The sequence below is a fragment of the Gymnodraco acuticeps genome, unplaced genomic scaffold (genome assembly GCF_902827175.1).
Source record: "Gymnodraco acuticeps unplaced genomic scaffold, fGymAcu1.1, whole genome shotgun sequence".
Lineage (NCBI taxonomy): Eukaryota > Metazoa > Chordata > Actinopteri > Perciformes > Bathydraconidae > Gymnodraco > Gymnodraco acuticeps.
The window spans coordinates 1,251,091-1,259,185 of NW_022989750.1; the positions used below are offsets into that span (position 1 = coordinate 1,251,091).

The following is an 8,095-nucleotide window of genomic DNA, read 5'->3' on the forward strand; positions in this document are numbered from 1 at the left end:
ATTATATGTTTTGATAATAATTATTGATGTTATCAAAGCGGGTAAAAGCTGGTTTTAATTACTTTGTATACTGCGGAGTATTTGTGAATTTACTCCAGGTGTAACTAAAGTCTTATTTAAGTGTTGATTATATTTCACATTATTAATCAAAATCTGGAAAGTCACTAAAGATATTCTATCTATCTATCTAGTACAATTACACAATCCACCTCTAAATTGTAGTGAAGTAGAAATACAAAGTATAAACAAAAACTCAAGTAAAGCACAAGTATCTCAAAATTGTACTTAAGTTCAGAACTTGAGTAAATTAACTTAGTTACTTTACACCACTGTATACAAACATATGTCTCATCACCTCTACATTTACATTTCTTGAATTCCTACATTTATTCTAGACATCTGAATATATTTGAAGAATATATGGTCATAAATGTACCATGTGATACAGCTTTCATAAAGTACAGTAGGTACTACTCAGTTTGAAGAAAATAAACAACAGTTGAATACGGTTAAACATCCTTTAAAGATATCACCATAAAGCTACCAGTATATTGCAATGTTATGTTTAAATATGCAAATGAGGAGTTTTTCTAACTTTGTGAGATTAGGAGACATCTATCGATACAAACGAACACAGTTTAAAAAAAAATAGACATTAGACATCAATGTGTATTTTGGATGTTTATTTTCAAGTAGTCTGAAGGAGGTGCTATGGAAACAATATAGCCCGAAATCTCAGAATTGATCAGTTCATTAAAGATACTAGGTTTTAGCCTGCAGTGTTTTCCTTAAAAACCTGCACGGACCTCGAGGGAAAGCACTGTAGTTACAAATTCATACACTAGGTGGTAGCATAGCCTTATCCCCACACCATTTCCCTTGTCCAGCAGCAAAGTTTCTTTCCAAGCTTCAAAATAATTAGAACAAAAATGATCAAGGACATGATGTCAAAATATTTTAAAAGCTTTTCAATCGTAAGACCTTAAAGACAAATGTGCTTTGTATTCAGTTGATATTATAATACTGGATTTAAACAGAAACATCTGAAGAAAGATCTAGGATTAAACACATGCCTCTACGACAATATTATGTAAGGTTATTAAATCTATGGAAAGTTTGTATTCTCCGTGTGCACAGGTATGAGACAATCACTACCAATCAATGTAGTGCAGATTTTGAACCCTAACTTTTCCGTATCCTGATTGGCCGGAATAGAATCGTGCACAGACACAGTGCTGCAGCCATGCCCACGCCCCCGTTTACCGACACCATGATGTCACGATAAAACCAAATGCAGTCTGGGCAGCAGGCCTCTGTGCTGTTAGAGAGAAAGAAAAAGACAATGGGTGAAGCTTTTGTAAAACTTTGACATAAAAGAACAGCTAAAATGTAAGTAGACACAACAGCAATTAATAAAGCCGCTTGAATCGTTTCACATCTTAACAAATATGTTATTGACTGAGCCTAGGAGGTCATGGTTTCTGTTTACTGTTGATTAATTTCCATTTGGCCAGACGTTCATGAATCTTGGTGGAAATGTGAAGCATGGGTCGAGAAAGAACCCATTACATTTTGGAACGGATCTGAATCACAGAGAGGATACTGTGATTGAAACATTCACATCTTTAAGAAATGCTGCTTTAATCATTCGCAAATGACAAACTGTTATTCCTTACTGCGAGTTCACAGACAATGATGTCCTTAATTAAACCGCTGTGTTGTGGTGACTAGCTAAGGCCAGATAAAGACACATAAACTTCAAATTAACTTAAAGACCAGTGTTGACTTTTGACTTTCACTTGCGGAAACTACCTTGAAAGATGTCTGCCCTCTCAAATTGCCTTTTTTAGTTTTATACTGTACTGTATGTTACAAGGCTTAAGAAAAAAACGAAATTCCGCTACACAAAGGCATATTTATTTACTACAAGGAGATATTACTTCAACTTAAAGGGGACCTATCATGCAAAATGCACTTTTGTACGTCTTTTATACATGAATATGTGTCCCCGGTGTGTCAGGGAACTCACCAAGTGTCAGAAAACACAACCCTCTCTCTTTTCCTCCATACCCTGATCTCTAAAAGCGGGGCTGCAACGGATCTGATACAGAATTATACAGATTCGAAATATCTCTGACGTCAGAAACGAGGAGCTCCGCCTATATGGGCAACTCTCCACCTATCAGGAGGAGACAGCCACGGCCATTGCCGTTCGACGCTGTAGTCTGCCACAAAAGCAGCGAAGAAGACTTCTCACAGATTCAGCCCTTGCAAAAACAGGGCTAAAAAAGAGCAAATATAGCGAAATGAGGCATGGCTAAAATGCGTGATCTGTTTGGTATTTTGAAAAAGAAAATTTGCAGACATGTTTTATATAGGTATGGCCCTACAATATATTATTCAAATATAGCATGATAGGTCCACTTTAAGGGTCCACTTTAAGGGAAAAAAGGTGAGGAACTGCAGCTTTAAGGGACTGTGAGACCATTCACATGTAAAACAGCTGTCATATTTGGGAAGTAAAAACAGACAGTGGTTTATCAGTCTGTAGTGAAGGGCCTTGTCCTTTACTGCAGCTTCCTTCAAACGTTTTCATAGAATCAGTTGAAAGGCCTTCTAAATGGCGGAGGAGAGACTCACCCACATGGCCGTGTACTCTGGATGAGGAGGACACCAAGACCATTTGCCAACTTGTCTGTGAGGCTCATTGATCCATAAACAAAGGCTGCACTTCCCTGCCAAACAAGAAAGATTTTGGAGATTATTATATCTCTGTGAATAAAACATACATTCGATTATTTTCAGAGTGAGTGAAAAAGGATGAGAGGCAGTAAAAAGTGCTCTGATGCAAACCAACAACTACAAACACTCCCATTTAATTTCACAGCTGACAGCTTTACAAAAGCTTCCTCCAACATGACTGTGATCGGGTGGCACCAGAATGAACGGACTGGTTAAATATTCTTAGTATAAAAACACAGGTTTAGTACACTGAAGATCCTCAGTTAACTCTCCTGTGACTGCATGGTTGGCCCATTATGACGTGACATTTTAAACAAGAAGGTATCTGTTTGTGTTTGGCCTTGTGACGAGATATATCTAGAAATCATTTCTCTTGAACCTAAACCTCGAAGTAAAACTGACTTTTGTATTTACTTCTGAAGTGGCATGTGATTTTAAATATTTGTTTTCTGATGGATTAGCATTATTCTATTTTCTTTGGCCAACAAATCCCAAGACATGATCAACACTAACAATGTCTCCCTCTCACTACTTCAACTTTCCCATCCTGTTTATGTCCTCAATCCCCAAGCCCCTTTGTTTGTGTAAATCTTTAAAACTAGTAAAAACCCAATTCAAATTAATGAAGTGCTCTCTTATTTCCTTATTCATCTGGCTGTTAAGCAAATGTTACTCGAGCAGAAGTCACACATTATTGCATTTACCACTACATGTGCAGACAGTTTATGAACAATCAGTAGATTTACATAAGCGCTTACACCAACATGACTATTTTTGTGGGGGTCGCTAACTGAAATAGTTGAGAACCATTGCTTTATGACAGAGGAATAAGAAATATCAGCCTTTTGATAACAACAGATATTGTGGATATAGGAGGAATTCATTATTTGTGGACCTTGTGGACTCTTCTACAAAGCTATAAAGTGCTGTTGGATCCCTACCGTCTGCTCCCCGATGAGAGTGGCCGTCATGGACAGGGACATGACCAGGATCCCAGCAGCACAGCAGCTCCGTAGATCGTCTCAGCTCCCATGCTCTTGTCCACAAGCAGCCAGACGGCGAAACCAACTACCAACAACAGGCCGACCAAATAGGTAATCTGAGACAAAACACATTCATAATTTCAATACAACCTTTCTCTCAAATCACAAATGTATCATGCAACAGACATGAGTTAATAAAACAAAAGTTATGGCTACCATGTTAACAGAGTTGTTACATATATCTTGTTAGGTAGAGACTCACACTGATTCCCATGCGCTTGCTGACTGGTTTCATAACCAGAGAGAAAACGAAGCCGCTGACATAGGCCTACATCACTAGAGGTATGATGGCAATGTAGTTCTGAAGAGAGAGGACATTTTTTATTTATTTTTCTACACGGACGTTAATTCACACAATTAGTTGTGTAATCTTACCTTTGGTAACATCAGTGAGTTGGTGAGGTAAACTGAGATGTAGGTCTGGGATAAGTTGACTATTAACCTGGTGCACATGTAGGCTACAGAAAAGCCACCTGGTGCAAAATCCAACAAAGAAAACAGAATTGACATTTGTGTTAAGCATTTTGAATGTATGCATACACAGCTTCACATTTTATACTCATTCATTTTTTTGGTTTTTACTCTTTTTCTAGGAAATATAAAAATTGTTTGGAACTCTCTTTAATCTTACTGCATCGCAAATTAACAAGACATTCAGTGTTTTTTTGCATTGGAGTTGTTAATTTGGTCAGTGATCGTACTATTTTGAGATTTGACGTCGAGCCAAAACCAGTCACGTTTGACGAAGTTTAGATTTGCTTAATTAGACAATTCTGCAATACCTAATAATGCAAGTGTAACTTTAACTAATATGAATGCAGACTTCACAACATAGAGCAATGAATGTAAGCTAATGGATCAGGGTATGAGAGGAAGAAAAGTACATTCACAAACAAAAATCAGCCGCTCAGATTTTGGACTCACCTGGTAGAAGGACGGCTCCTTCAGCCAATGCTTCCACTGAAACACAAGACCAGGCGACTCTTCCTGCGAGGTTGATGGTAGGATCCTCTGATTTTCACTCCTTGAATCTGTCACCTCCTCTTTAGTACCGATGTGGAATACCATAGAGAATAAAGCTCCAGTAGCCAGCATAACCAGGGCCAGAGTCTACAGACAGCGAGCGGTAGATTAGGTAAAAATAGTAACCCAATAATTGCACAAGTGTGTTACCTCTCTGACTGCCTCTATCCTCTTACTCTGAAAAGGGGGATGTCCACCTTGCCCACTATCCGAGATGGAGGTGTCCATATTGTTCTGAGCCTGGAAGTGAAAGAGCAGCCAGGCCACACTGTACACGGTGATATTGGCCACCACAGTGAAGGCATACCTACACAAAAAGGAATATCATTTTATGTTTTACTGTTACACCTGGTCTTATAGTTTGGACAGCATTTTGGTGTGAATGAGATGAGGGTTGCACCTAAGAAATAGGAGAGATTGGGTAGGAAGCCAGAGAAAAGATTTGATGGAAGAATTTACCCTCATGATTTCAGATACAGAACGATAACAAATATTCCAGTCTGAAAACTGTTCATTTTCATGTGATGAATTTGACAACATTTTGCAGACATCATTACCACATCTGTCTATTTATTCCTGATACCGTTGCTGAACTGTTAAAGCTTACTGTGAACTGCAAATGTTGTTGCTCTATCAAACTTATGTACAGTATAATCACCAGGAAATGTTCTAAAGGACATAATGATAAGGAGTTTAACTTTGCTCCACTGTTAACAAATTGATCAGAGAGGAACCATGCAGTCACACAAGCTTTGACGCCTGAATAGAAAAATGTGACAGCGTGTTTCAACAAAAGGTTGATTCTGCATCAGAGATTCCTCATAAGGTGAAACTGCAGCTCTCAGAATTTAGATGAGACAGCAACCGAATTTAGTAAATCCACAGATCATTTCTGTGGTGACCATTATTCAGATAGTGGTTATTTGTTAGCGCCCTTTGGCAATAACCTTTGTTGAGTACAAATGTGTTGGCACCTGATATAAACATCCAGCCCCTAGTGGCTCCTGTGCTGTGAGTAATTGTTGTTCAGTTGGTGCAAATAAACACAATAGCGTGTTCTGTGGTGCTTCAAACATCAAGTACATTACAAGTTAGTCAAATATTAGCCTTCCTTATCCTGAGCCACACCAGCCGCCTATGACTTCATGTTTGTTTTTTCAGCTTTTAGTAGTTTTGTAAGTCTCTTTGCAGCTGTTTTTATCCGTGTAGTTGTTTTGTGTCTTTGAAGTCATTTTTTGTCTCCGAGTGACATTCTGGAGGTGAAGGCCAGGGGGGCACAGGCCTGTGTCTGGTAGGTCTGCCAGTAATCTATTACTTAGTTTAGCATGAAAACCGGACACGGCTAGCCTTTCAACAGCTAGCCAGGCTCTGTCTGGCATAGGCGGCCCAAGGGTGCGCTGAAACTCCCCCTAGGATAGCCATAGCACCCCCCAAGCAACCCCAAGAAATGTATGTCTTTTTAATTTTTACGTGTGAAATTCATAATTTGAAAAATGATTGATTCGAAAATAATATGCCATAGTACAGAACAAGTACTTCTGGGTCTCTGTGTTTCATTCAAGCTCTGCTCTATGTGTGTGTGTGTGTGTGTGTGTGTGTGTGTGTGTGTGTGTGTGTGTGTGTGTGTGTATGTGGCAGGCGCGCAATTAGTGTGATTAAGCGAGCGAGAGAGAGAGAGAGAGCACACCGTGCCAGGGACCGTGTTGTTAGTATCTATTTAGCTATAGCTGCACTAACAGATTGTCCTCTCCTGTCAGACTGAGTGACTCAGGTGAACTAAAGGACTGAGTGTTTAGATCGTTAACTTTAGTCTAAGTTATCTCAGTGGGTCTCAAACGGTTTGGTCATGATTTATGTAAACAATTATTTCCGAGGCACACCTTCATATGATCATTATAGTTATAAAAAAATAAGAGAATAAATGAAAAACAGTTATGAAATACTATGACAGTAAAACATATACAATACACTTTAAAAGGGGAGTGATTTGTAAAATATCCATAAAGAAAAAGTACATCTGTTTACAGTTCTGTTTCATATGGGTGTTGAGAGATGTATCCATAGATCTCTTAATTTTGCTCTCAAAGTGCACCAGATTGATGCATTTAACTTCAATATAAAAAAAAAATGCCCCCAGACCCCCCCTACAGGATACTATAGGATATATAGGACTATATAATAAACAAGCTATTGTTTATTTAGTTCATACATAACCAAAGTTTAGCTGTTTTTGACAGACGCAAGAGATGTTACGTTGGAAAATGTTTTCGTGAGGAGCAGTAGCCTAACTTTAGTTTTTTTCAAAAAAATGGTCGAACCGACCACACACACACACACACACACACACACACACACACACACACAATTTAAAAGGAAAAGTCGGTATAAAACTTGTTTTTTGTTCATTTTCAATCCCGAGTGTCTACGTGATGACGTCACCCACCTGTACGCGGTGAGCTCCACCCTGTCACTCTCGCTGGACACGACCCCCGGGATGAGGGAGAGGTGAGAGATCTGAGTGGCTGCCCATCCAATCTGGAAGATGATGATGAAGGGCGAGAAGTAAAGTATTTGAGCCCACGGAGGAGTGCTGTCGTTACAGGCCAGGCATGGGTTGAAAATGAATGGAAAAGAAACAAGGACACAAATCGTTCCTGGGAAACAAAAATGCGGATTGTTTTATTATTTTGAAGAATGATTAGATTCTACTACATTTTGAGAATAAAAAAATGTATTTTTACCCCACCACATTTATTTATCTGCAGATTGAGACTTTTGATAGAAAATATGAACTAAGCAATTATTATTTATGCTATTCACTGCAACATGCAGGCCTATGTGATGTTCACAGATTAATGTTTCACCAATAATATGTAATACAACTTAGAACCCGGTAAGAGTCACCTTGCATGATTGATTGATTGATTGATTGATTGAAAAGTTTATTAACAGCTTGTATATTGGGTACAGTACAGTACAGCTCAAAACATACAATTGTTAAGGGGATGCAGACCAGAGAAAGACTTTCGTCTTGTTTACATCAGGGTCCCCCATTTCCAATTCATCATGTCATTTAAGACATATAAGACATATTTGACATACAGATGGCTTATTTACAATTTACATACAGGTGGTTTTTTTACATACAGATTGCTTGTTTACAATTTTCATTTTAGATTTCGTTCTAATACATCCTAACCGGACATTTAAGACATACCAAGTCTACAGATATACAGTTAGTAACAGAGTCTAAAATGCGAGTAAAATGCGGGGGGGGGGGGGGGGGG

At 38.6% G+C, this 8,095-nt stretch overlaps 1 protein-coding gene across 1 annotated transcript; it reads right to left on the bottom strand.

Annotated features, from left to right (window-relative positions):
* Nucleotides 1–1,182: 1,182 nt before the first annotated feature.
* Nucleotides 1,183–7,719, bottom strand: mfsd12b (major facilitator superfamily domain containing 12b). Its single transcript, XM_034209836.1, is given in 11 exon segments — nucleotides 1,183–1,318; nucleotides 2,641–2,735; nucleotides 3,684–3,733; nucleotides 3,736–3,841; nucleotides 3,988–4,086; nucleotides 4,161–4,258; nucleotides 4,706–4,895; nucleotides 4,985–5,014; nucleotides 5,016–5,115; nucleotides 7,252–7,462; nucleotides 7,713–7,719. Coding segments are annotated over 11 exon segments (1,122 nt in total).
* Between the last annotated feature and the right edge of the window lie 376 nt (nucleotides 7,720–8,095).